Source organism: Batrachochytrium dendrobatidis (assembly GCF_000203795.2).
Source record: "Batrachochytrium dendrobatidis JAM81 unplaced genomic scaffold BATDEscaffold_13, whole genome shotgun sequence".
NCBI classification, from domain to species: domain Eukaryota; kingdom Fungi; phylum Chytridiomycota; class Chytridiomycetes; order Rhizophydiales; genus Batrachochytrium; species Batrachochytrium dendrobatidis.
The window spans coordinates 98,323-126,315 of record NW_006281111.1 but is presented as its reverse complement, the minus strand read 5'-3'; the positions used below and the strand labels follow the sequence as shown (position 1 = coordinate 126,315).

Here is a 27,993-nt window from a genome sequence, read left to right as displayed (position 1 = left end):
AGTTTGCATCTATCGCTCGACTGCAACCACCAGATTTCCATCATTTCCACCAAGTTCCCAGGCTTGTCGTTGCTCCTTCAGAAGAAAAGACTGTTGCCAAGTCTCACTAGAGTCGAGGCGAATAGGCCTGATCACTGCCATCTGTTTCTTATTTTCAATTCCATCTTCTTACGATCCACTTTGTGAGGGTTTTTTGAAGTAGTTTGAAAGGTTAGAAAATACATTTATTTTCTCGAGCCATTTGTAGAATTGAGTGATTTGCTGTTGCATGCTTTTGGCAATACACACTTGTTAGTACTGGATGATTCGAATGGCATTCAAGTTTTATTTTTCTATCTTGAAGCAATTGACTGTTCTACAATCAAGTGGGAACTTCTGGCAACTTGCTTGAAATGTTCAGACATTTGTACAGCTTGAGCGGTTTCAGTCATTGCAATTTGTATAAAAACTAAAACTTTTAAGATGTCTTGAATTCAGAGTTTGCCAAGATAATGAATATGGCTGCCGAGACTTCCAACGAGCTACACAACAATATATACCTTCATGAGCAACATTCTGTTGGTTGGTGTTCTGATGATGATTCATTTGGACTATCCAAACTCTCTTTGGCAGCCAAGTCTGCTACTGACTACGAGTCTAACCCTTGGGCCAGCAAATCAGACCTTGCTACCATCAAAAATGACGAATCCATTTCTAGTTTGCAGAGCCATGCTAGCACTAGTGTTGAATACGGATGCATATCTGCAGAATCAGACTTTCTGCCTACTCCACCAAATGTATCTCCAGCTCTAACCAAGTCACTTCTACAGCAAGAAGATTCTGCAACTTTGAATGTGATACAAACTGCCAAAACTACATCCAGAGATACCAATCAAGAGGTTGCTGAACACAGTTCAAATCAACAGGATTGTCAGAAACCCTCAATCAGCTTGTCTGAGCCTCTGTTTCAGCACGAAACTGTTAATGTGACAACTTCCAATACTCTCCAGAATAGCTTGGCTTCTGTACAAGTGGACTGTGCAACAGAGAGTCTCGACCAACAACAATCAACAATCAATTATGGATATACAGAAGACGCTAGATTGGCAAGGGAGGCTCTTTTACGTCAGGCTCTCATCCAACAGTCATATCTTCGAGGTACATTTTGAATTTCCATTGTTCATTTCTACAAGTATTTGATTCTGAAATGTGATTTTTGCTTATTCTACAGAGCAACTAATGAGAGTATTTCAAGCCAAATCGGATTATCGCCAGCAAAGTGCCGAAAATAGGCTACTTCACCAGTATGCATCTAATCTCATGGCCACTACCAAACGACAGGGATTTAGGAGCGGGTGATTTATGCAGCTTCTTAGTCTGTTCTGTTTACTTTTGAAAATATAGCAATGTAATAAAAATTAAAAAAACTGTTGGTACACTAAACTTGGTTTTGCTTGTCAACTTGTATCTTTTTCATTCAGCCTTTAGATTCAACACGGTTATTCTAAAACTACTCTTTTTTAATGGCTATCCTACGCTTTGTCTTGTGTGTCTGAGCCTTGTGTCGGGGTGTAGCAGTTTTCTCTCGCTTGTTGAGCTATACATGGTAAATTCATAAGATGTCAGGGTTAGTTTATTTGAATGATTGAGCCTGATAAAGCGTGCCATCTCATACTATAATGCAATGACTTACACCACGAAGTGTCTTTTGACGAAGCTCCTCCCGAGTTAATGGACGATCATCCTCATCGGATTGATTGTCACCAGAATCATGATCGTCACTAATATCAATTCACAATACAATTCAAACAGCAAATATATCGTCAGTAGCTTAGTTAATAGCCAACTCGCTCCATTAATGCAATGCGCTTACCCAGTGCTGGGAGCAACAATACTCAATGTACCAACTGGAGCACCGGGTCCTTGACCAAGCAATCCAGCAACACCGCCAGCACCAATAAGTGAGATGGCACCATCTTGCCCTTCAAGTCCTGCAAGTTGTGCTACCGCTTTCTTTGGCGAATTGATCAAATAATTCAAAGTAAGCAACTCATTTGACTTGTGTTCAATCAAACCCAAGAATTGAATCAGATTGGCTTCAGTAACGCCTTGAGAACCAATACTTTCTGAAGGTAGATTGAATTCAAGATGAACACGAACACGTTCCGATTTTTTTGTGCGCGGAGGTTGGGCTGATGAAGGTGCTGGCTGATGTGACTGTTGGTGTGAATGGGAGGCTGAATCTTTGCTTGCCTCATCAATGCTTTCATTGGATGTTGTGGTTTCAACATTTTCAGAGCCATCATTAGCTGGCGATACGTCACCTGCTTCATCCGGTACAATCTGTTGAGATTTCTCATTGCCGTCTTGATCGGTAATCGAAAAATCATTTTCGACACTGGGGGATGCGTCATCAGCAGCATTATCTTTAATTTCTGTATCGGCAACTTGCGAGTCGGTGGACAACACATGACGCTTGGATGTTTTTTGGAACGTTTGAATCAATCCCTCGATTGAACTGCGTAAATCGCTCATGATTGACGTCATCTCTTTGTACTGCTTCTCATGTGCATTGGCCTTTTCGTTGGAAGCATTCAACGACTCTTCTAAACTTTGCATCTCCATTTTACGCGACTCTTCAATCAGAACGCATTCAATACGCATTGCATCAATCCGCTTTTGAATCTCAACCATCTCTTCTGCATTCATTTCTATCTCGTTGTTGACTTCGTTTACATAGTTGAATAGAGAAAAGTTTTGGTCCTCGATGCCCTTGAAACGCTGTACTAGCTCACCCGTGTCAGATATACCAGTTACTTTACGAATCTCGGAAAAGGCACTTTTGTAAGTGTCCAGAGGAACAGTGAGATTTTCTTGGGATGGAAACTTTGCTCCAGAAAGCTTTTCTTTTTCGCCTGTATATGTATAACAGTTGAGTCGATTGAACCAGATGCATAATAATTGCAACTCTTGTTCTAAACTCACCTTTTTTTCCACCCTCACGGTTGCCGTCAGCACGTTCGGATCTGTCAGATCCCTTTGCGGCCATAAACTCCTTGAGCTTACGATCTTGTTCAAGAGAACGATCAAGTTCCTTGATTTCTTGAATATATGATTGATGCTCCTTTTCAGCCTTTTCACGCAGCGCAATAATCTTTGTTTGGGCCTCATCTCTATTATTAACAATGTAGTTAGACTATGCTTGACTGATGTATCTCTGTAGCACGAAAATACTCAAAGATTCCCACCTTGCTTCGTAAGCAGCATTACTTGTTTCAATGATATCTGCCATCTGTCTTTTTTGCTCGATAAGCTCACGCTCAAATTTGTGGTAGATATTGTCAAACACAAGACGCTCTCGACGAAGATTGTCAATAATTGCTCGGAGCCGCTTATTTACTGCAAGCGATTTGTTAAACTTGACTAGTGCCTATGGGTTTTGCAATAGTTTAAATCAATATTTGATCTATTTTAGTACATGAACACTATTTTCACGGCGTGATTAGGTTTGAAAGGTACCTTGTCAAGTCGGTTCTCCAATACACGCACTTGCTTTCCAACAGCATCGTTGTTTTGACTTGCAGCATTCACACCACCAAGTTTGGATCTTTGAACATCAATTTCAGAATTTATTTTAGTCGTTTCTTGATCTAGCTCGGTAATCTGTGAAAGAATAAATTTTATTTTCCGTTGTAGCAAATCTAAATACTTTGTATCAGTATTCATTCTACACGTTGACACAACCCAATCCATTCAGACTTGTTCAGATACATATCATGTGCTGATTGTGATATCAATTCGCAATCTATATTCAAACACAATCATATATAGTAATGACTTGCCTGCCTGTTCTGCCATGCTTTCTGCTTTTTTGCTCTGGATTCCATTTTTACGCTTGTCTTCACTTCTTTGCTCCAAAAGTCTCAACTCGTTTTGCAAGTGATCATTATCCTTTTGAAGTTTTTCAATTGCATACCTATTTACGCCATTCATTCTATTAGCACAAACAAAATCATGGGTTGTGGGTGGGTATCAAAAAATAATGACCTTTGCTTTCCAATGAGGATTCGAGATTCTTCACTGTAAGCTTTTCGGTCACCTTCCATAATACGATACTGGCGCTGTAATTTCTGTAACTCAATCTCGGCTTTGAATCCACATGATTAATGTGTGCAAGAATTTACAATGATTGTATCGAGTTGTTGGTCATACCATTTCACGCATATAAATAGTTAGTATTTGAATTGAACTTTAGGTTGACCATTTGTCAATACAAAAAACATGCTTGGTATCAAACATGTCAAGTCAAAGCAGAAAGCTTGATGTGTAGCATTCTATTCAAAAAAGTATGAATTGGATAGTAGGGTGACTGCTTCCATTCACCAACTATATATCAAAATAATACATTGGCATTGTATTCATGTTTGATAGTATATCCATGATATATTCACAAGTCTTTCTGAGCAAATCCTAAATGGTCCGACTCAATTTCAGTCGACCCATTTGGATATATTGCTTATACACGATTTTTCAAAAATAAAGAATGTATTGATATTGCGCATATTGACTTTCCATTAGGGTAATACAAGTCAAAATACACTGACTGGCTCAAGTAAATTAGCTTTTAAACCAGCTAATCTAGCTATAATGTCTAAACCGTAGCAAAATAGTCGAGCAAATAAATGTATAGTGCTTACCCATTCCATCGCTTATTTCTTGATCATTAGCCTGCATGGCATTCTTGGTCGCCATCCTGATAATCTGTCAATTGTAATGATTTTATGAATCAAATAGTAAAAAATTGCAAGTCTCGTTCCACGCGTGTTCGAGAATTCCCATTACAATACAATCGCGATATCGAACATTACAGCTGTATTCATGTAGATGGGTCAATACATAAGGGCATCCAAATGTATGATAAACCACCAGTTTCATGAAATGATGAATACCAAATCTATTGAACCATATTATGTTTTTGAACTTTTTGGAAGTGTCCTGTGTCTATTTTGTATAAACTAAACGAACGTTTGCATCTGTTTCAGTATATTTCACACTTGTTTGGTCTCAAACTCTCCCTTTATTTCAGGTATGCATTATGTGATTGGTATGCAAACAACAGTTGCATTCCTGAGATGGTTTCTTGGACTAGAACGCGAATGTATCCGAGTTTTTAGAGTACAACAGAGTTTTTATGAAAAAAATGTATTTTTACTAGAAAAACAGTGAATGTGTAACCATTGTTTATTTCAGAGCAAGATAGAATCGTTGCAAGATCAATACAGAAAAGTGTTTTATTTTACGTGAATACGTTTTGGAATAAAATCAGGATTGTTGTGTAATGATTTACTTGGGTGTAGCCTTGGTAGTATTTTCTTTGGACTGGGAAGTGGATTCACTATGCAAAGTGGTTTTTGTGGATCGTGGAGTATGTGTACTATGCGAACCAGTTCTTGTAGATCGCAGAGTATGTGTACTATGCGAACCAGTTTTTGTGGATCGTGGAGTATGTCTACTATGCAAACCAGTTCTTGTAGATCGCAGAGTATGTGTACTATGCGAACCAGTTTTTGTGGATCGTGGAGTATGTGTACTATGCGAACCAGTTTTTGTAGATTGCAGAGTATGTCTACTATGCGAACCAGTTTTTGTGGATCGTGGAGTATGTGTACTATGCGAACCAGTTTTTGTGGATCGTGGAGTATGTGTACTATGCGAACCAGTTTTTGTGGATCGCGGAGTATGTGTACTATGCGAACCAGTTTTTGTGGATCGTGGAGTATGTCTACTATGCGAACCAGTTTTTGTGGATCGTGGAGTATGTGTACTATGCCGAGTAGTTTCTGGCAATACAGAAGCGGTAGTTTTCGGTAATACAGAAGCAGTAGTTTCTGGCAATACAGAAGCGGTAGTTTTCGGTAATACAGAAGTAGTAGTTTTCGGTAATACAGAAGTGGTAGTTTCTGGCAATACGGAAATGGTAGTTTTTGGCAATACAGAAGTGGTAGTTTCTGGCAATACAGAAGCAGTAGTTTCTGGTAGTGCAGAAGCGGTAGTTTTCGATAATACAGAAGCAGTAGTTTTCGGTAATACAGATGTGGTAGTTTTTGGCAATACAGAAGTGGTAGTTTCTGGCAATACAGAAGTGGTAGTTTCTGGCAATACAGAAGTGGTAGTTTTCGGTAATACAGAAATGGTAGTTTCTGGCAATACGGAAGTAGTAGTTTCTGGTAGTGCAGAAGCGGTAGTTTTCGATAATACGGAAGCAGTAGTTTCTGGCAATACAGAAATGGTAGTTTCTGGCAATACGGAAATGGTGGTTTTCGGTAATACAGAAATGGTAGTTTTCGGTAATACAGAAGTGGTGGTTTCTGGTAGTGCAGAAGTGGTAGTTTTCGATAATACAGAAGTGGTAGTTTTCGGCAATACAGAAATGGTAGTTTTTGGTAGTGCAGAAGCGGTAGTTTTCGATAATACAGAAGCAGTAGTTTTCGGTAATACAGAAATGGTGGTTTCTGGCAATACAGACGTGGTAGTTTTCGGTAATACAGATGTGGTAGTTTTTGGCGGCAAAGATGGTGGGGTGTACCCAGGGCTACCAACTACACACTCGGTGCTTTCCAAGTCCCAGTTCATTTGAATAAGGAATTTACGATTCTTCCATCCCATATTGAAGTTAGCGCCATTGGCATCAATAGTAGTATTGCCAAAACGATGAGCACATTTATCACAGTTTTCTTGACTATCGGTATCCATCCATGCAGTAATCTGAGATGGATCAGAAGCTGTTTCGGCAATCTCGTGGGCAATTACAGAAAGCATAGCGTCGATAGCAAGGTCACCATTTGGAGAGAGTTCACTATTGAGTTGTGTACCGCAAGTGTTTAGACATCCAGATGGATTGCCTGCCATACTGAAATACAATTCTGGTTGGTTATTGGCTTTCCAGGACGAGTGATAGCCACAATAGGCACTGCAAAACCCATAGTTTCCAGTGGAATCAGAACTACTTTCTTGTACATCACCGGCAGTAAGAACAAAGTAGATAGTATCGGTAGATGCAGCAAATGTGCCATCATTAATGTACTTTTGGATAATGTCGGTGATGTTGTTTCCTAAAAGGGATTTCCCCATCGAGTAGTTGTCATCGACAGTGGTGCCAAGAGTAACTTGATCGCTGATGTGGTACCGAGGAGCGCTGGCGTTTGCTTGAAAGTAGTATTTGCGCTCGGTCTTCCACCAATCGGATTTACCAATGCCATGAATGAAATCTTCGATAATAGATTTCTGATTGAGGGTCCAATTACCATAATAAACAACTAGAATCAAAGTATATGAGTTGGCTTTTGAGTTGGGTTGCCAATTGAAACTGTAATTAATCGTATCAAATTAATGTCAAGACTTACGATTGACAGAGATTGGATTGATCATGATTGGAGCACCCATTTTGTATATCATGCGAGCATCACTTGAGCTTAGACCCTGTCTACGTAGAGCATCGCGGATAGTAGGAGCAATGTGCAACGGGAAGGTGGAAGCTGCTGTAGAAGCTATCACCAAAAAGGCAATCAGTGCACTTGCAATCATTCTTTACAACTTCTAAATTCGACCGATTAACAAAGCGGTATGATACTGAAAATAGAGTTTGGCCTGCATTATATATTTTAAATATTAAAAGGGTATTTTTGCAATACAATTAGCGGGTTGTGTGTTTGAGTTTATGTCCAATTACCACATTTATGACGCCATGTAAGCTCAATTCAGGCAACGTGGTCCGCCAAAGCATGAGTTGTCAATGAGTCGTACATAGCTTGATTTGTATTTTATTAGCTATATACATGCACTGACATATATTTGAGCATATGTTTCACATCTGCACGGGTAATTGTCTCGTGCAAGTCTAGTCATGGCTGTATTCACGCAAATAGAACATTAAATAAGGGTACCAAAGTGCACAATATCGTGTCGGAACTCTTTGGCCTTTTATGCTCATACAATATATGGCTATGCCAAACGAGAGCAAGGGAAGGATTCGAAGCGATGGTTTAATTATACCCTATGATGGCCATTGTGTTTTGAAGAATCAATCATGTCAAAGTAGCCAATTTTTATCAAGAATGTGCAACGAATGTTCAATTATTGTGTTCCAAAGCAAAATACAGTCATTGCAGTTTCATTTCAAGCAAATACAGCTATAAATAATCTAATGATCATGTGATGCTATGGCTGAATTGACTACATGCAAATCGCGGGTTGATTTTAAACCTTTTTAGCAGCCTAAAAAAGATGGATGACGACCATGACCAAGCCGCACAAGAAAATATTCCAGAACCAGATGATATCTTCGATGATGACCCATCGCTCTTATCACCCACCCTAGCTTCCACAACTGAAGACGCTGTTGAAAACAGCCAAATAGAAAACGTCCCTCTAACAGCAGATTTGATGGCAAAGTCCATGTCGTTGATTACACGTACTGGAAATGGGCTAACATATGCTTATGCTAGAGTAGAAATACACGAAGCTGGAATTACTAGTTTAGATTCTATTGAAGCGTATCCTCATCTTCGCTATGTGGTATGTGTGTAGTTGAATATATGCCATGCCTTTTGGTAATCAAAATGTGCTGGTGTAGTTGAATCTGCTGTTGGTTTATCATTTGTGCAGGTAGAAAGACGGAATATTTTATACAACTCCAAGTGTCTACCCATAATAGCTAGAATTTGTCTAGGGTTCGCTAAATACAAATATTGATATATATTTCATGTAGGACTGTGCTCATAATAAACTTGACTCAATTGATGCGCTAAACGGGCTGGAATACCTCCTTTCGTTTAACGTGTCTAGCAACTGCTTAAAAACAATTCCGAGCGTTTTGGAAAACAAACGATACCTTCAGCATGTGAATGTATCCAAAAACCAGTTGACCGAGTTTAAAATTCAATCATGGCCAATCTTGTCATGGCTGAATTTAAATGGTGATGCGTTGAATGAGTTTGATTTCAACATGTTTGCTGAATGAGGAGTTTTGCCAACCATTTATTCTGTAAAACATCTAGATAATATGCTAAAGGAATTAAGTTTACCCGGGTTTCCTGAGCTCTTGCATCTGGAAGCTCGTGGCAATAGTTTGTCTGACGGTATCACTTGCAACACTCCAAAACTGCAGCGTTTGTATTTGGTAAACCGATTTACATTTATTCTATTGTAATGCAATGATATTCCAATTTAATGACTCGGGTGGCTTTGTAAATGCTAAAATCAGGCTGAAAATGGGATCGCTACTATAACTGGTTTGGAAAATAAGTCTGCACTTCAGCTTCTTCATCTCCGAGGCAACAAAATTGAACTGTTAGATTGGGTCACTCAGTTTAAAATGCCGAGCCTAACCTATCTTAATCTCAGGTGCGTTTCAACTTTCTATAATGCAACGTAAAATGCTGTTGATTGACATCATACTCACAATCCCTCATTTCATGCCGACAACAAATAAATTCATCCATGGAATGTAGAGCCAATAAGATTTCTAGTTTAGCACAAGTGGATGCGCTCAAGACTTTGGATGGACTACGTATACTTATTCTTTCAGAAAACCCTTTGGATCAGATTGAAGGATATCGATTGGAGGTGATTGGACGGCTACCGCACTTGCAGCGGCTCGACAAGGATTTGGTTATTGCAGATGAGCGCGAGGATGCAATCAATGCAAGTATATTATATTGATGCTATATATTGGCAAATCGTATATCAGTACTTATTGATTTATAATTTGTTGAAATTAGATTCTTGCCAAGGTTCATGACGAGGATTGATTTAGTTTCAAATTAAACAATAGATTGACAGCAATAATCAACATAATAAACTCAGTTTTAAACAAAAATTTGCATACATGAGTAGTATGAGAGCACACAATATATTTGCTTTTAAACAAGATTTGGTGCAAAATGTCAAAAGTAGATGCAGGTTTCTTTATTTGAATGCATGGTAAATCTATTCAAGTAATCTTTAACAAGTATGGCAATTATACTACTATGTATACGTAAATAACTCGACAAAAATGCAAATTTCTAAAAAAAGTACTTGGCAAGTGTTATTTGCAATCAAATTTATATTTAGATATCAAGTCAAATTATATTGATTGGCATTGGCAAATACAAATGGCGATTGTCCAAAATTAACAATGACTCCCCATGCATGTGCAGCACTCACGGCAGCATAATAGCAATGCTGCTCAATCCGAACCTCCTGAGCCAACTTGACACCATTTTGCGTAAAAATCACCAATCCGGCTTCGGGACAATATCCACATCCGATCGTACTATTTGTGCTGTAAGGCTTGCCACTGACAACTCCATGTTGCAAGGCATTATTGAAGATACGCGCATCATCACTATGGTATCCAATCGAATATGGACTCCATCCAATCTGGTGAAATGGTGTATAGGGCTTTGTTGCAAGTCCGACAGCCATAAACGAATTATATCCTAGTCCTGCAGATGTGACAGTTACTTCATAATACTGATACAAGAGTCTTTTACCATTTGCATTTTTGAGAGCCAAGTTATGATTGTAGCCAAAAGGAAGAGCAGACAAACAAGATCGAGCAAAGTTGTTGTTACACTCAACAAACTGAATGGTGCATCCGTGATTAGATACAACAGCAGGCTCATACACGGTAGTGTTTGAACAGGATTCAAAGCAGTTGGGTTCCATGACCCACTCATTCATGGTAGCTTTTTTTAAACTCGCTTTTTCACTCAAGTCTGGATAAAGTCGATTGCGCGATGCAAGTTGGAGGACTTCAGATCCATCACCCATCTGAAACTTGAATGGCCTCTGACCGTAATTGATTGCCATAGTAGCATGTCCGGCTGAGCTGACAGCTGCATGCCACATCTGCTTATAGTCAATCTTTTCACAAACCACTTGAAATGGTGCATCTCCGACCCAGCGTCCATTGAGAGTGAAAAACACTGTACCGCGATCCGAGGCCAAGCGTGCATATCCACACCCGACTGTATCCCCATTTCCCCAAGCAGGAGCAAATTGAAACAGTTCGCCATGACGTTGACCAAGATCTACGTATCCATCGTTGCTACGATACGCAACACTGTTATGGATTGATCCAGGTGGATGGTTATGGTCTATCATATCTTTAGCAGCGACTAGCCCGATACGCATTGGTAGATCCTGCATATCGTTTTTGGAAGACCATTTCAAATCAATGACAGTGACTTCGAAATATACAGCCTGAAACTTGCTGCAGGAAACCGCGTGGGTCGAGATGGAAGACGGCACGGATACAACACGTGAATATGGTTGTAAGAGGGATGACAATGAGCGTTGCATCAGCAGTGACATACGAGAAAAGCAACACCTATCACCTCGCTTTCTTAGTCCATGATATACCTGCCGAACAGTCTGGTCTGTCTGATCGCCATTGCTTTCTTTTGACTCGCCAAAAGAATCATATACCATGCATTTGAGTTTTGATTTGGAATGGGATTGAGTAAATGTAATTATTGGATGGTCGGAAGCAAATGGATGCGAAATGGTAATGTCTTGCTTGTGGTGAGGGAGTCGAGGAGCAAAAGAGAAAAGCATTGAAGGTCGAAGTAGGTTTGATCGCAAGAAGCTGGAAACCTGGGCTAGAGTATGAAGAGCCGGTGCATCGAGATGATCGGCAATGTCTAGAATGAGTTCAACTGGCAGAGCAAGGAGCGATTGAGCTTGATGTTGGCCATTGCAAATTTTTGTTGGCATGATATGATTTAACCTTGAACTATACAAATAGTTGGTGAGTGCTATTATAGGAAAATCTAAAATACTTGAAACAGCAGAGTATAGAAACAGTAAGTAGGATGCAGTTATGTAGAACTAGATGTAACTTGGCATTATTGGCAAGAGTTCAAGCGGCTCAGCCGTTTATAACTCGACAAAGCATGTTTCAGAATAGACGGGCTGGAAGCGCGCATATCTTGTCAAACAAGCCAATATTGTAATGTTGCTTATAACCAAAACAGTATTATAAATAGAGACGAATGCATCAGTGGCATATAGAAAGGATTAAAAAAGCTCAAAAGAGTCCATGACGGTTTGGAATCAAACGAGCATTGATGGAATTTATATTTTACAAAATCACTTTTATTATAGCTAGCAACAATGAAACGAGAATCCTGAAAATCGGTTTTTCGATTATATAGGAAACTTTTCATCATGTTTCGAAAACGAGAGTTTATAAAACTGCGTGATTGATTAATATAGACTAGATGAAACGCCGAGTTCGTCAAAACAAGATCATCAAGCTCAGCAATCCGTCGCCGTTATATCAAATGAGGGACGCTGTTCTGTACTGAATCGAGAAGCAGCGGATTGTTCAGCAAACTGGCCGTGTCAACAAGTCTGATTATCGCCGCGACACAGGAGATGCGAGCAATCTATACTGCCATTCAAACCAGCCATCTACTGATGTTTGAGATCATCAAACAAGAACCAAGAGTGTGAATGTATTCAAAAACTTGATATATGATACACACTGATGGTGATAGTCACCCGTCATTGTTTCTGTTGCCAACTGTAATCCAAAGACTTTGATGACCAACTGTTGACAGTCTTGAAGTGCAGTCAAATCTTGACAGGTGGAGATTACAGATTCTCCGCTTGAATCTCTATAAATACAACAAGAAAGCAACAAGGCGATAATTTACTTGCTGATAGATCTGAATCGCATCTTCATCTTCATTCTTATCACTGTCATACCATATTCATCATGTCTGCAAAGGCCATTTCTGAGTTTTCCGGGAAACACTTATTAGCCCATTGGCTGCCATTGTGTAGTGCATCGTTTGTTGACCAATCTGCCAGCAATCCATCTGCTACTACGATCGATCATGCTGTTTCTACTCGCATGGCTTCTCTTGTATTTGATATATCTGAATTAGTAGCTGCTGAGGCTGCAGCCAGTGTTGCTAGTAGTGGTACTCCCACTGCAGCTGGCATTCCTCCCGCGTCTGTAGTTGCTGCACAGGCTCAGAAAATGTTTGATACTCATATGGCAGCAGTCTTTCAAGCTGCAGAAAGTAAACACCCTTGGTTACTCTCTGGTTGTCGTCTAGTATGCAAACCTGATCAGCTGGTTAAACGCAGAGGAAAGAATGGTCTGCTAGGCATTAATCTAGATTGGAATGCTGTCAAGGCTTGGATTTCAGCCAGAGCAGGCAAGAAGATCAAGGTAAGCATTGCTGGTGTTGCTTTGTAGATCGTGTATTACAAATCGACCGAGCAGCGGCATGCGGAACCACCAGATTCACCGCATATCCTGTCAAACTCATGGCTAAACTATTTGTTAAAAGATTGATCGTAGTACTGGATATCTACACACTTTCTTGGTTGAGCCTTTTTGTCCGCATCCACAAGACTCGGAGTTTTACATTTGCATTCAGTCTGTTCGTGATGGTGATCAAATCTTCTTTACTCATGAAGGAGGTGTCGATGTCGGTGATGTTGATGCCAAGGCTCGCAAAATGCTGATTCCTGTTGGAAGCACTATACCCACCACAAAGGATGTTGTTGCTGCTCTTCTTTCTGGTAAATACTATTGGCATGTGTGTCGTTGAATCATCTACGTGTACTGATCATGTCCTTTCTATCATTTCAACAAAATAGATATTCCTGCATCAAAAGTTGATACTCTAGTTCATTTCATTTCTCGTCTGTATGCTGTCTATGTCGATTTACAGTTCACTTATTTGGAAATTAACCCACTGGTTGTCTTGGACCCTGTTGGCAGTGCCCCCGCTCAAATATTCTACTTGGATCTAGCTGCCAAGCTTGACCAGACTGCTGATTTTGAATGTGGAAAAAAATGGTCTGATGGATTGCGTATTGCTTATGCGTCCGATCCATCCAGCTTGCTTGGTCCAGCTATTCAATTTCCTGCTCCATTTGGACGTGAGCTTACCAAAGAGGAGTCCTACATTGCCGATCTTGATGCAAAAACTGGTGCGTCTCTTAAATTAACAGTCATGAATGCTTCTGGACGTATCTGGACCATGGTTGCTGGTGGCGGTGCATCGGTCGTTTACTCTGATGCCATTGCTGCTCATGGCTTTGCCCATGAACTTGCCAACTATGGTGAGTATTCTGGTGCACCTTCTGAAAGTCAGACCTATGAATATGCCAAGACCATTTTGGATTTGATGACACGTGGTGCTCCTCATCCAGAGGGCAAGTTTCTGTTTATTGGTGGTGGTATTGCCAACTTTACCAATGTTGCTGCTACCTTTAAAGGTATCATTCGTGCTCTTCGCGAATTCCAGCAGCGTCTGCAAAATCATGCCGTCAAGATCTATGTGCGTCGTGCTGGTCCCAATTTCCAAGAAGGTCTGCGTTTGATGCGCACTGTTGGCGACACTCTTGGACTCGATATTCACGTTTTTGGTCCAGAGATGCATGTCACTGGCATCGTGCCTCTTGCTCTCAAGGGAGATGCCAAGGGTTCAAATGTGCTCATTGGCACTGATGCTTCCAATGCCAATTTGCTTGGTCTTTCTGAGCCCTCTTCCACTTCCAACAGCAGCAATGCTCCAAGTGGCGTTGTGCACCAGGCAACCAGTTCCATACTTGATCAACATCTGCTCACCGACATTCCATTTACCAAGACATCTCGGGCCTTCATTTATGGCATGCAGCCTCGCGCTGTTCAAGGAATGTTTGACTTTGACTTTATGTGCAAGCGTGAACAACCCTCTGTTGCGTGCATGATCTATCCCTTTGGTGGCCATCATGTTCAAAAGTTTTATTGGGGAACCAAAGAAACTCTTTTACCTGTTTACACCTCAATTGCTGAAGCCTGTCTGCGCTTTCCTGATGTTTCTATTGTCATCAACTTTGCATCCTTCCGCTCTGTTTATGAAAGCACTCGTGAACTGCTCCAGTATCCCAAGATTAAAACCATTGCAATTATTGCAGAAGGTGTTCCCGAGCGACGTGCTAGACAGATTTTATGGGAGGCAAAGGAAAAGGGCGTGCTGATTATTGGACCTGCTACTGTCGGTGGCATCAAGCCAGGCTGCTTTAAAATCGGCAATACAGGTGGTATGATGGACAATATCGTTTCTTCTAAACTGTATCGCCCTGGATCTGTTGCATATGTATCCAAATCTGGCGGCATGTCCAACGAGCTCAACAACATTATTTCACGCGCTACTGATGGTGTATATGAGGGTGTTGCTATTGGTGGTGATCGTTATCCTGGATCTACGTTTATTGACCATATGCTTCGCTATGAAGCAGACTCCAATGCCAAGATTCTGGTTCTTCTTGGTGAAGTAGGTGGTGTTGAAGAATACGCCATTGCAGAGGCAGTCAAGGCTGGCCATATCAAAAAACCTGTTGTTGCTTGGTGTATTGGTACCTGCGCCAAGATGTTCACTACCGATGTACAGTTTGGCCATGCTGGCTCTTTTGCAAACTCTAACATGGAAACCGCAGATGCTAAAAACAAGGCACTGGCTGATTCTGGTGTTATTGTTCCCCCCACTTTTGAGGATTTACCTCAGACTCTTGCTCAGGTTTACAAAAATATGCTTGCCAAGTCTGAAATTCAGCCATTTGTAGAGCCTCCTGTACCCAAGATTCCTATTGACTACTCGTGGGCTCAAGAGCTTGGTTTAATCCGAAAACCCGCTTCATTCATCTCCACTATTTGTGATGATCGTGGACAGGAGCTGCTTTATGCAGGCATGGCCATTTCGGAGGTTTTCAAGGAGGAGATTGGTATAGGCGGTGTTCTTTCACTTCTTTGGTTCAAGCGTCGTTTGCCTTCTTATGCAAACAAATTTATTGAAATGGTTCTCATGCTCACTGCCGATCATGGTCCTGCAGTTTCTGGAGCACACAACACCATTGTCACTGCCCGTGCTGGAAAAGATCTGATCTCATCGCTTGTTTCTGGTCTATTGACAATTGGAGAGCGATTTGGCGGAGCACTTGATGGAGCAGCTCAGCTGTTTTCACAAGCATATGATCAGGGACTTACGCCTCAAGAGTTTGTGGATTCTATGCGCAAAAAGCATCAACTTATTTTGGGCATTGGCCACAAGATCAAATCACGAACCAACCCAGATCTGCGAGTCTCGATTGTCAAGGAGTTTGTTCAGAAAAACTTCCCATCCTGTGATATTCTCAACTATGCAATTGAAGTAGAGAAGATTACTACAAGCAAAAAAGACAACCTTATTCTTAACGTAGACGGTGCTGTTGGTGTAGCTTTTGTAGATGTGCTGCGATCCTGTGGAGCATTCAGTCGGGATGAAACCGAAGAGTATATACGTATTGGAACACTCAATGGATTGTTTGTACTTGGTAGAAGTATTGGATTTATTGGACATTACTTGGATCAAAAACGATTAAAACAGGGACTGTACCGACATCCTTGGGATGATATTTCGTACATGACACCTGAGCAGGAAGCCATGATGATGGGAGCAGATGGTACTGGTGAGGGCAATGAAGTTGGTGTAGGTGGTACTGGACGTACACTTGCAGAAAGTGGAGCAGTAGTTGCTCGTGGTGTTTCGAATGCCTAGTAGATTAGGAAACACTTTACAAATGAAACATTTATGAATGCAGTATATTGGAATGTTTGATGAGCTGATCGGTCAGATCTTGAATGTCATGCATCGTTTCTACATTCTCAAACCATTATTCTTGGATTAGTACTTGTCTGTAATTCAAGTCGACATTACACAAGTTACCTTTTACCCAATGCATGTGTGCTTCACGGATAAAGCCACGACAGACCTATCATGAAATCAAACACGCATCAACAGTCAATCTAGCAAGTATACAAGACATAATCAACCCACCTGCTTTAAATCCAACATTGGCATTGACTCGACACTGGCTAGATTGATATAAACAGCTGCAAGAGCAACTGTCACGGCAGTGTATTCACCACATCGAGATTCAATCTTCATCCATGTACCAAAAGAAGCAACAAGGTCGTTTACGAGTATAAATGCCGATTGAGCAATACGTCTTAAATAAGGCTGTGAAGCATGTCCTCTTATAGAATAAATAACGGCAGGTATATACTGATAAGGCAAATGGATCATTGTATTAAACGAAAGAATACGCAAAAGAATGATTTCGGATTTTTGCATTGTATCCTTGAGCTGCCAATACGTCTTATGAATCACTACAGTTAGAAGGATAATCAATGTATATGAACGATACAAGTCAACTTACTTCTCCTAATACAAGTGCTGTAGGTGTTCCTGTTGATTGTTTTGTAGAAATGTAATAACCTACATTGATGATGTCGCGCAGCTTGCGTGGGGTTTCAGTGGTTTTACATGCAAGATGAAGGCAAGTTGCTGAAAGAAGCTAATTGGCTCAAACAAGATCAACAACTATAAACCAATTGATTATATTTCAAAAAGTGATAGTGATATCTACCTCTGAATCCATTTGTGAGAGTGTTGGATGGATGGAATAGTAATGCGAATGTTTGTGATGATAGATAATGGCTGTTGCAAGTGTGGGCTGAGGTCTAATTATAATGAATTCATAATTAGTCTTGTACAAGAGTTATCAGTAGAACCAATGACAACAATGAGTGTCTCGACTTACAGTAAAAGTAAATCGCTGCAATCCACCATAAACTTGATGTGTGTGTCCATTTACTATGCTTTCACAGCTGGTGACAATCGGGATAAGAATAGAGAATAAAATAAGAAATTATCATCAGTGTGTATCATATATCAAGTTTTTGAATACATTCACACTTTTGGTTCTTGTTTGATGATCTCAAACATCAGTAGATTACTCACATCTCCTGTGTCGCGGCGATCATTGAACTTGTTGATATGGACAGTTTGTTGAACAATCTGCGCTACCACTTGCTGCAATAGCAACCTGATTATTGGGTTGTTGAAATATAAATGGTTTTCAAAACTCATCCCAATTGTCGCTGACTGGAGAATTGAAAAGTTGTCATTCTGAGATTTCCAATCATCACAAAATAATCCAATTACAATAATATTTTATTTATTATACTCCACTATTCTTGGAAATCAAATCTACCAATCGTTGGATGCGTTGATCTAATGCAACCACATTGCGTTCAACAACAGTCTGATTCTCTCTCACATTTATCAGTGTTTGTTTCAAAGCATCTTCTAGTCCTTTAGATATCCCATTGATATGTTTCTGTTCTGCAGCTACTGAGGAGATACTTTGAGAAAATACAGCTGCTTCGGCGTGAAGATTCTGTAATGCTCGCATACGGGATATCAAATGTGGGAGTAGATGTGACACGGGCTCAAGCCGGGATAACGTCGTGTACAAATATCTCACTCGTGCATCTGGATGATCGTGACCAACAGCGACACTAGGTTTATCATTTTGATTGCCAGGATTGGATTCGGGCTCAATTCCCAACATTCCAATTTCGTTGGCAGATAGATTCAATTGAGGTAACTCATTTTGAACTCGCTTGGCTTCTTCACTTAGTAAGTGAAGTTCGGGAAGTAGAATTTGAACTCTTCTCGATACTGCTTCAAGCAGTCTAGGCTGAGTCAATATCGACAGTCGATGATCAATTCGCTCCAGCGCGCCAATCAGTGTTCCACCTCCACCTCCGCCTTCATCTGTACTCGTAGAACTGTTGCGAAACAGCGATGTGCGCAAATCGTCTTTAAGCACACTATGTGCTGGATCAATAACATGCGTGCCAATCAGTCGCTCAAGGTTGGTTAAACGGGATTCAAGTTCAATCACTTTGGTCCTGTGTGTATCAGCTGCCAATTTAGGAGTATAAAACAGTTCGTATGTAATTAAATTGGTATTATTAAGAACGGTATCGGTAGTGGAATGAGTCGCGCTACTGTCATGGCTGGCTTCGATGCTTGAAGATTTAAATTCTTGAATCGCAGTAATGAGTTTTTTGGTTTGAGTTCTGTTGGTACTTCCTGGATCAATTTGTTCAAGAACAGACGGATGAGGATCATTAGCAATAGTCAAAAGCTCAGTTTTGAGTTCTGACACTTTTTGCAGCAAATCCTTATGTCCAACATAATCTGCATCCACTTTCGAAGCAACAGATGATGGCTGTTGTTTGATAGATTGCAAGTTTTGAGAAAGCATTTCTACTTCAATCATCAATCTCTTGTATGTATCATAGATCGATTCATTTGGAGTCGATGCAGGAGCAATGGAGAGCATTCCGCTGTCGTTGTGGCGTGCACGACGCTTGGTTGTCATGTTTAAACGATGTCGGTTGTCCGACTCCAAAGACTTGTCTGCGGCCTGATGAAACATTTGAGAAGCCTGAAGAGGAGTTGGTCCACCTCTAACTAGTTGGTGAAGACCAGTATCTGACGAATCAGCAGGATCGTTGTTGTTTTGGTCATTGTCAGAATAGTCATCGGAATGATTGCTGTCAGTGCAAGTGTCCAAAACCGTGTACGACTGTGGTAGTGTAAGAAGGGTACCAGAAGACTCGAACAAGTCTGGAGTTTCTGTATCAATATCTGGTAGGTTGCCATATTTATTGCCTGACATTGAGATGCAAATAATGTCCGTCAAATATGAAATTCTTGCCTCGCCAAAACCCAACTTACTGATCGCACCCGCTCAACGATCAAATCTCATTTGAGGTTAAACAGTGACTTTGCTTACATTCAACTCATGGCTCAATCTACAACTCATGCTACTACACTTCCTGTCGAGCTATGGCAACTTGTTATTGATCAACTCGATCTGAGTTGTCTACTTAATATTAGACTACTTTCTCGCTCATTCAAACATATTGTCGAGTCACACAAAGGCAATTGTGCTCCCATTCTACATATTCAATATTCGACTTGTCTGTCTGCCACATTGTCTGCCATCAATTCAAAAATAGCTGTCGGTTGGGCAAAGTATTTAGGTTTAATTCCTATTAAAAATCACACTGGTCGCACATGGAATGATCTGGATCTGTTTTCCACTTCAATGGCATACAACTACCGCAATATTACTCGTCAGAGTATATGGGTGCTTCACGACACTGTCCATCATGCTGCACTTGTTGTCCACGCTTTTATGCTTATACCCGCATTACCAGTAATTACTACAGTTCAAATCTCTGCTAATACGAGTTTGAACAAACATCAGATATTGCACGATACTCCTCCAGTCCAAGATCGATGCATGGCGCTGCAAATCAAAGCAACTTCTTTTTTCTCCTACGATACACCTACTGGATTGGCATTGATGGTTGACGGAGTAGGAGCTCAAATGGGTGATTGCACTAGTATGTACAAAGCAGAGGCTACTCAACTCAAGAATTCGCTCCAGCATGATCCGTCTGCTGTGTATCCTGTATTTGTAACTAGATTGCTTACCTCCATGTATGAAACAGCAGATTATGGTGATGATCCTCGATTGAGGATGGTGATTGCTGCTGGAACTAGCACGTCGCATCGACACCTTATGCGGAGCTTATCCCCACCACAGTCACATCCATCACCCTCCTCGAGTCATCTTGTTGAGCTGTGGTACCGTGGTGGATCCACTGGTGCATTTCTTATGGAGCAATACAGATTGATCAACCAAGGTAAAAGTATTACTGCTACATCAGCATTCAAACGTGAACGAGTATTTACTTTAAAATCAGAGAATACTGAAGCTGGGTTAACTAATTATATCGAGGGACTGAATGGAATAATGAGAGCCTTGAGTGAATATTGGACTCTGATGGCTGCATTTTGCATTGGAGAGGGCATAAGCTCACCTCATACTAATCTAGCTGGTCGGTTGCAATCTGATTCGTAATTTCAATAAAACAAGATTAGAGTCGAATTTACTATTGGCTAGTTGTATTCGTGTAAAATGGAACTCGGCAAGAATTCCAAAAGTGCATCATACACAGCCAGTCTCATGGAATGATTACTCAGTTTACTGGACAAGATTGTGCCATGAACTCATTAGTGGGTTGGTATTTTTTGCTGGTGATTGGCATGGAAACAGAGAGCGATACCGATTCCAACTGATTGATGAATTCTTATTCTGATAAAATCATACTTGGTGAATTAAATGCACTTGTAATGGATACTTACTAAAACCCATACACAAATATAGCAGGAAAATTGATCTCATTTTGTGGCCCGGATTATCCGTCACTTCAAATGGCTTACCCATCACAATGTGGCACATTCAAACGTTAAGAATTCAATCTTATCCGGCCAAAGTTACCTTGTCCATCCTGTAACATCAAGCTCCTAGTAATACAAAACGATGCATGGCTATGTATGGTTTATTCTCGTGTCCATTACACACTTGGTCTGAATACATCTTATAAAAGCTTCCCGTCGCACTTCTGATGATCCAATCTCAGAGCATATACAAGACCTTTTGAATCTTGAACAGTAACTTAAACCGAAGCCAGTCGACTATATACTATTTAAAAACTGAATGTTTATGGTTGTTTTCTTCATGCTATTTAATACAATTGCCGTACATGGACTTGCTATTCATTCTAGAGGTATCGACTATCCCAAACTCTTTAAACGAGGGAATGATGATTTACCAGCTATTACAGCCAAGGATATTACTGAACCAAAGAGTAACGGCATTCCACAAAACAAGGCATTTTCTTCATTTTTAAAGGAACCACTCGACGATACAGTCAGTAATCCTAAACCTGCACCTGCACCTGTACCCGAACAATCCAATCCCATTCCAAGTACTAGTACTTCCGTAAAAAGCTCGGATAAACCAGTCTCAGATACTGACACAACCGTAAAAAGTTCGAATAAACCAACTTCAGGTGCATCCGTAAAAAGCTCGAATACGCCAATATCAGATACTGTCGCATCCGTAAAAAGTTCGGATGCGCCAACTTCAGGTGTATCAGTAAAAAGTTCGGATAAACCAGTCTCGGATACTGTCGCTTCCGTAAAAAGCTCAGATAAACCAGTTTCGGATACTGTTGCATCCGTAAAAAGTTCGAATACGCCAACCACAGCTACAGCCGTAAAAGGCTCGGATAAGCCAGTCTCAGATACTGTTGCATCCGTAAAAAGTCCAAATACGCCAACTGCAGCTACAACCGTAAAAGGCTCGGATAAGCCAAGTACTAGTACATCCGTGAAAAGTTCGAAAAAGCCGACTCCAGGTAAATCCGTAAAAAGCTTAAAAAAGCCAGCTCCGGGTACAGTAGAAGCAATAAAGCAAGCTCAGGATAAGGTTACTAAACTTTTAGTAACCAACGATAAAAACCGTAGACGAGTCAAGCAACTTGAAAGGAAAATCAAAAGTACAGGGTCTAGTAAAAGTGCTAGTGGGCCTTCAAATGTGGCAGGTCTTAAAGCTAAACTAAGAAAAGCATTCCAACAGTTTAAAAAGTCTAATCAAAGTTATCAAAAGGGTGTAAAAGCTCTCCGTACTCAGACAAGTCTCCCTAATCCCGCTATGAAGTTTAAATTTAAATAAATTAATATTTTGATCACATTGCAGCTAGCAGCAAAAGTATGATAATGGAGATGTTATCAGCAACCATCACTATAAAGTATTTGCATAGAACTCGCTCAACCACACCTTTGTTTCTTATTTGATGATTTCAGGTGTCAGTAGATTATCTGTTGGTTTCAAGGGCAGAAACATCTATCGATCGTGTTTCTTGTACCGCAACAAAGATCCGACTTGCTGATACGGCCATTCTACCAAACGGCCTGCTGCTTTTCTCGATTGGATGTAAAGCAGCGTCCCTCATTTAGTCTTGTTCCGACACGAGCTTGACATTCCGCTTATAGACTGTATTAACCTAGACTAATCGTATAGCTTTGCAAACGGATAGTTTTCGTTGCCAAAAGGCAGCAGCAGTCTGTTTAATGCCATCAGAATGGTATTGGAACATGATGAAAGTGAGGGTTTTTATATAAACAAGTGTTTATCCATTTTCATCCCTTCTGTTCTCGGCTGTAATTATTGGTGTATCAAATCTACGCCAATAATCTTTTGAAATCAGCTATATGCTAACTTGGTGGTAACACGTAAATCGACTTGGTTTTCATATTTGGTGTTTTTAATGCCATTATGAAGAGATACGGTGCACAACCTTGTAATTTCCAAAAAGCTAAAAAGCCTAGGCATATCAAAGACGGCTGGCAAGCGTTTGCCTATACAAATTAGCCAAAACTGCTACAAGGATGAACCGCACACAAATTTTTAACTCGCGTGCTTGACTTTTATCACAAACTAAAAGGGAGTCCAGTCCTGTACCTTTTGGCACAAAGCACTGGTTCAGGGTAGTGCACTGATACACGGACCAGTACTCCCTCAATCGTTATAAACTTGGCATGCTGCCCTCCGTTAAACCTCTTACATTTAGAATTGCTAGCATCTTGCACGGTCTTTATAGTTTATTTCTAATATTAAGTTTTTTCAATCATATACTGAACTATTAAATTTTAAACTTTGTCAATGGCGAAAGGAAAAGGCTTGAATATTCCATTACTTGTTTCTGGAATCTTGGCTCTTATTGCAGCCATTATGGTGATTCTTTTACTATGTACACCAGTAATAGTGGATTTTGAGTAAGTTGTTTGATTTTGTATTGCTGATGCATAAATTTATTGACGGCTGCACAATCGACTTTTAAATATATCTAGCCATCGTGATAATGAGCTTGACTATATTGGCCTTATTTCAAGCTGTGACGAAGACGGCTGCAGATGGACATGCTATCGTGCATCTCCTCGTAACGGTGCCTGCAACAATCTCATGTTGGCCAAGTCGTTTAGCGCAGTCAGTGTTGCCTTTATCTTGCTGTTTTTGATAGCGATGTCTGCTATGCAATTTAGCGGTCGTCTTCCTAGCAAGGTGCTCAAGTCGGTCGGAGGTGGTATTTTATTTCTCGGTGTTTTAACTGGTACTTAAATTGCTGTATTTTGGATCATTTATTTAAACCTAAAGTCGAATACTAACATGAAATGGTTAAACTACTAAAACATAGCTATTGCGATAGTTATCACTATTATTTTTATTTCCCAATCCCTCCGCATTTCAATCGAGCGTGCCAGCTACTCTCATTCTATCCAGCCTGGTGCAGGATTCTACACTGCGATCGTTGGCTTAGTCTGCTTGCTTGTTTCCAGTAGGTTTTAAAATGTATTATTCTTTCAATTACCCAATTGTCTTATCTAACACCTGACAATATAGTGGGTGTTGCTGGTTCTGGCTTCTATGGTTCACGCACTAAAAAGGAATGTGCAAATGTTCCAGCGACTTCAACGTAGATAAGCCAAAGGGTTTTCAAATAAATACTATTAATCAATCTTTTAAATATCTTATTATAAAGTTCATGAGTTTAAATCAGATAGAAAATCAACTGTATGTTTCTTGTTACAACAGTTTGACTGTTGCTAAACATCAGAAGCAACTCAATCCAACTTGCTGGAATCGACTTTTCAAGTTAAACTGCCAGTGAATTGCTTTAAATTGTCCAGTAATTTGAGTAACAAATTGAACCCATCTATTTTACTGCATCAACAAATGGCCCAGCAAGCAAGAGTCAATGCTGTTCTGAACTCGACCTCTCAACCTGGAAGAGTCGTCGAATGGCCCTCTACTGGAAACCGTCACTCCTACTGCTCAGAGATCTACAATACTAATGTTTTTACTCTCAAGGCCATGCAAGAGTCTCTTCCCAAGCCCATCTATCAAAAATATCTTCAGCAGATCAAGGTATAGAGTGAGACATTTGTAAACAGAATCACATTGGTATTTCTACCGATACCATCTGCTGTCTCTACGTTTTGTCTTGATAGTTATACCAATGCATCACCATCACAACACCCACTCGAGAGTCGAGGCAATCTGCTTTTTCTCTTCATCTGGATAGTTGGGATACATGCTGAGACATCTGTTCAAGTTCCTTGTGTTCGAGTCCAATATTGAAAACTACTGCTTAGATCTACTATTGACACAGGAGACTGTTTGAGTGTCTCTTGTGTCAATAGTCCTTTATTGCACTGTCTCTTGACTAGTGCGTGTGTCTCCAGCTTTGCTAGTGGTTGAAAACTGGTCATTTTACCTCGACTTCCGCTTGACGGAATGGCCAGGGTTTTGTTGGTGTCTCACATTGGGCGGAGTGTTTTTACATATTTTATGCTTTCTTTGCTTGGATATTGTCTGATATTCATTTTTATTTTGACTGTTGAAAATCTACCGATATACCAACTCATTAGGGTCGTACTCCTCTTGACCGTGGTACTGCTGATGCTATTGCGCATGCTGTCCGCGTATGGGCCATGGACAGAGGTGCAACTCATTTCACTCATTGGTTCCAGCCTCAGGTTTGTCATCAACTGCCATTTGATTTCGTTGCTGTATTCGTAGATCTAACCTTTAATCATGTGTTTTAGACTGGAACTACTGCTGAGAAGCACGACTCTTTCCTGACCCTCAAAGTCAATAACCACGATGGTATTGAGCAGGTAAGCATTTCATCTTGAATTCTGTCGAGTTTAAACTTTCTGGTCAAATGCACTAACACGGTTTCAAACTTTTAGTCCACTCCTATTGATGCATTTTCTGGCTCTCAACTTCTTCAATCTGAGCCTGATGCATCTTCGTTCCCCAGCGGTGGTATGCGTTCTACTTTTGAGGCTCGTGGATATACTATTTGGGATACTACCAGGTAATTTACTCTACAGTTTAATCAATTTGGTCTAGATCTATCGACTTATTTTCAATTTCTTTTGAAATTTGTAATCTATGCAGCCCTATGTTTTTGCGCCATGGTCCACACAAGACCACCATTTTATACATTCCCTCGGTCTTTATTTCTTACAATGGCGAGGCATTGGACGAAAAAACCATCCTTTTGCGCTCTACTGAAGCTCTTTCCAGTGCCGCTGTCAAGCTCCTCCACTTGATTGGCGAAAAAGATACCAAAAGTGTCACTGCTACTCTTGGCACTGAACAAGAGTACTTTTTAATTGACAGAGCTTTGTATAATTTGCGTCCAGATCTCAAGACTACTGGACGAACTCTTCTTGGCCAGGTTCCTCCAAAGCATCAGCAGTTGGATGATCACTATTTTGGTCAAGTTCCCAGCCGTGTTCTTGCCTGCATGAGCGAGACTGAGCTTGAGCTATACAAGCTTGGAGTCCCCATTAAAACTCGCCATAATGAGGTTGCTCCAAATCAGTTTGAAATGGCACCTATTTTTGAAGAGGCGTCTGTTGCCGTTGACCACAATTTGTTGCTGATGGAGACTCTTCACCAAGTTGCTCACCGTCACAAGCTCAAGGTTCTCTTCCACGAGAAACCTTTCAAAGGTGTGAACGGATCTGGAAAGCATTGCAATTGGTCCATGTCCACTGACTCGGGTGACAATCTGCTTGAGCCTACTCGCAATCCAGAAACAAACTACCGTTTTCTTCTCTTTCTTGTTGCAACTTTGGATGCGCTTTATAAGCATGCCGGTCTTCTTCGTGCTTCCATTGCCTCTGCATCCAATGAGCATCGTCTTGGTGCTAACGAGGCTCCTCCAGGAATCGTCTCTGCTTTCCTTGGCGATCACTTGACTGATGTCCTTGATGCTGTCGAGGAAAATCGTGAGGTCAAGAGTTTCTCCCAGCCCCATTTGACTACTGTCAAAGTTGGAGGAACCGTTCTCGATCTCAAGGTTTCCACTCTTCCCCAGATTGCTCGTGATTTGACTGATCGTAATCGTACCTCTCCTTTTGCGTTTACTGGTAACAAGTTTGAGTTCCGTGCCGTTGGTTCCAAGCAGTCTCCATCGTTCCCTGTTGTTCTTTTGAATGCTGCGGTCGCGGCTTCTCTTGAACTTGTCACTGCTGCTCTTACCAAGCAGATGGGATCCAAGGCTGCACCTTCTGTCGAAGACATTATTGTTGTTGTTCGTGGTTTCATCAAGTCGAGCAAACCTGTTCGTTTCGAAGGAAACAACTACTCCCAGGAATGGATTGATGAAGCTGCCCGTCGCGGTCTTCCCAATATCAAGTCATGTCCACTAGCCTTTAAGCAACTACTTGAACCTCAACATCTTGAACTTCTTGTCTCTCAGGGTATCATGACTGAAATTGAAGTCAAGTCGCGTTACCATATTTTGGTTGAAAAGTATGTCAAGGATCTTGTCATTGAGGGCAACACTCTCAAGACCATGACGTTTAATGGTGTTCTTCCTGCCATCTATCAGTATCGCAAGGATTTGGCAGAGTCTATTCTTGCTCAAAAACAGATTGGATACGATGTTTCCAAGCTGCCTGAAAAGATTACTCTTGACAAGATCTTTGTGCTTACTTCGGAGCTGCACACTGCAGGTGAAAATCTTGCTAGTTTAATTGACAAGATCAATGATGCCGACGAGCACACCCAGGCTGATCTTGTTTCGACCGAGTTGATTGCACTCATGGAAAAGGTCCGCACCACGACCGATTTACTTGAAAACTTGATGACTGACAAGTACTGGCCATTCCCCAAATACTCTGAACTGATGTTTTAAATAAATTCGGTTTGTCATTGACACATGAGTTTATTTTTAATCTGCCTTGAGTTGCTGAAATGAAATCAAAACATGTTTGATGGCATCATTTTGGAAACCAGTAGATTAAGTATGCAATAGTGGGTTGAGGAGATGGTAAACGGATTGAATAAAAGAACCAACTAGAGCAGTTTACAATGACACATGAGCACAGGATGGATCATGAAGAGATCTCCACTCGAACATTCTCACCACAGCGCAATAATGGATCCAAGCAGCACCGAGTACCAAGCAATGCCAAATTTGATGAGAATGACCCCAAATATCAAACATATTTTTAAACCATCTTTCAGGAATTCTATAAGCATAAATAAAGGCACCCAAAAGATACATTCCACCCATGGTAATGATATAATCAAACGAGACAGTATGATAGAGAGTACGAGCGCCATGCATACTTGCAGCATGAAGTAAAGGAAACGCTCCAGAAACCCCAAGAACAGCAAAAATACTTGTAC

At 40.7% G+C, this 27,993-nt stretch overlaps 12 protein-coding genes across 12 annotated transcripts in view; 7 read left to right on the top strand and 5 right to left on the bottom strand.

The window, feature by feature from the left end:
• BATDEDRAFT_37367 (uncharacterized protein) overlaps positions 1-239 on the top strand; it is a 1,946-nt gene extending 1,707 nt beyond the window's left edge. Inside the window, exon 7 of the mRNA XM_006681674.1 lies at positions 27-239. Coding sequence (XP_006681737.1) covers positions 27-202 — 176 coding nt within the window. The 3' untranslated portion in view covers positions 203-239. The remainder of the gene's footprint in view (positions 1-26) is intronic.
• A 258-nt stretch (positions 240-497) lies between these two features.
• BATDEDRAFT_27328 (uncharacterized protein) lies at positions 498-1,338 on the top strand (the record flags this gene model as incomplete). The annotated part of the gene is made up of 2 exons (XM_006681590.1): positions 498-1,137; positions 1,211-1,338. The coding sequence occupies 2 exons, from the start codon at positions 498-500 to the stop codon at positions 1,336-1,338; spliced, it is 768 nt and encodes a 255-aa protein (XP_006681653.1).
• Positions 1,339-1,489: 151 nt separating this feature from the next.
• BATDEDRAFT_27327 (uncharacterized protein) lies at positions 1,490-7,563 on the bottom strand (the record flags this gene model as incomplete). The annotated part of the gene is made up of 11 exons (XM_006681589.1): positions 1,490-1,576; positions 1,673-1,760; positions 1,853-2,894; positions 2,965-3,152; positions 3,228-3,409; positions 3,499-3,706; positions 3,818-3,955; positions 4,027-4,126; positions 4,677-4,732; positions 6,587-7,295; positions 7,383-7,563. The coding sequence occupies 11 exons, from the start codon at positions 7,561-7,563 to the stop codon at positions 1,490-1,492; spliced, it is 2,979 nt and encodes a 992-aa protein (XP_006681652.1).
• Positions 7,564-8,262: 699 nt separating this feature from the next.
• BATDEDRAFT_91521 (uncharacterized protein) lies at positions 8,263-9,778 on the top strand (the record flags this gene model as incomplete). Its single annotated transcript, XM_006681740.1, has 6 exons — positions 8,263-8,553; positions 8,747-8,954; positions 9,036-9,157; positions 9,242-9,381; positions 9,489-9,685; positions 9,759-9,778. 6 exons carry the CDS (start codon positions 8,263-8,265, stop codon positions 9,776-9,778), a joined length of 978 nt encoding a protein of 325 aa, XP_006681803.1.
• A 317-nt stretch (positions 9,779-10,095) lies between these two features.
• On the bottom strand, positions 10,096-11,739 carry BATDEDRAFT_91553 (uncharacterized protein; the record flags this gene model as incomplete). Its single annotated transcript, XM_006681690.1, has 1 exon — positions 10,096-11,739. One exon carries the CDS (start codon positions 11,737-11,739, stop codon positions 10,096-10,098), a length of 1,644 nt encoding a protein of 547 aa, XP_006681753.1.
• Positions 11,740-12,692: 953 nt separating this feature from the next.
• Positions 12,693-16,611, top strand: BATDEDRAFT_35901 (uncharacterized protein). The gene is made up of 3 exons (XM_006681650.1): positions 12,693-13,207; positions 13,329-13,563; positions 13,642-16,611. Exons 1-3 carry the CDS (start codon positions 12,746-12,748, stop codon positions 16,563-16,565), a joined length of 3,621 nt encoding a protein of 1,206 aa, XP_006681713.1. The 5' UTR covers positions 12,693-12,745; the 3' UTR covers positions 16,566-16,611.
• A 69-nt stretch (positions 16,612-16,680) lies between these two features.
• BATDEDRAFT_27323 (uncharacterized protein) lies at positions 16,681-17,660 on the bottom strand (the record flags this gene model as incomplete). The annotated part of the gene is made up of 5 exons (XM_006681588.1): positions 16,681-16,779; positions 16,845-17,165; positions 17,227-17,364; positions 17,437-17,530; positions 17,611-17,660. 5 exons carry the CDS (start codon positions 17,658-17,660, stop codon positions 16,681-16,683), a joined length of 702 nt encoding a protein of 233 aa, XP_006681651.1.
• Positions 17,661-18,030: 370 nt separating this feature from the next.
• BATDEDRAFT_35899 (uncharacterized protein) lies at positions 18,031-19,542 on the bottom strand (the record flags this gene model as incomplete). Its single annotated transcript, XM_006681649.1, has 1 exon — positions 18,031-19,542. One exon carries the CDS (start codon positions 19,540-19,542, stop codon positions 18,031-18,033), a length of 1,512 nt encoding a protein of 503 aa, XP_006681712.1.
• Positions 19,543-19,668: 126 nt separating this feature from the next.
• BATDEDRAFT_91522 (uncharacterized protein) lies at positions 19,669-20,796 on the top strand (the record flags this gene model as incomplete). Its single annotated transcript, XM_006681739.1, has 1 exon — positions 19,669-20,796. One exon carries the CDS (start codon positions 19,669-19,671, stop codon positions 20,794-20,796), a length of 1,128 nt encoding a protein of 375 aa, XP_006681802.1.
• A 2,649-nt stretch (positions 20,797-23,445) lies between these two features.
• Positions 23,446-24,260, top strand: BATDEDRAFT_27319 (uncharacterized protein; the record flags this gene model as incomplete). The annotated part of the gene is made up of 4 exons (XM_006681587.1): positions 23,446-23,558; positions 23,634-23,893; positions 23,978-24,118; positions 24,184-24,260. The coding sequence occupies 4 exons, from the start codon at positions 23,446-23,448 to the stop codon at positions 24,258-24,260; spliced, it is 591 nt and encodes a 196-aa protein (XP_006681650.1).
• Positions 24,261-24,541: 281 nt separating this feature from the next.
• BATDEDRAFT_17631 (uncharacterized protein) lies at positions 24,542-27,516 on the top strand. The gene is made up of 5 exons (XM_006681549.1): positions 24,542-24,708; positions 25,212-25,319; positions 25,389-25,460; positions 25,536-25,663; positions 25,747-27,516. Exons 1-5 carry the CDS (start codon positions 24,655-24,657, stop codon positions 27,494-27,496), a joined length of 2,112 nt encoding a protein of 703 aa, XP_006681612.1. The 5' UTR covers positions 24,542-24,654; the 3' UTR covers positions 27,497-27,516.
• Positions 27,517-27,667: 151 nt separating this feature from the next.
• BATDEDRAFT_35897 (uncharacterized protein) overlaps positions 27,668-27,993 on the bottom strand; it is a gene marked incomplete at both ends in the record, with an annotated part of 1,662 nt that continues 1,336 nt past the window's right edge. The window contains one exon of the mRNA XM_006681648.1: positions 27,668-27,957. Coding sequence (XP_006681711.1) covers positions 27,668-27,957 — 290 coding nt within the window. The remainder of the gene's footprint in view (positions 27,958-27,993) is intronic.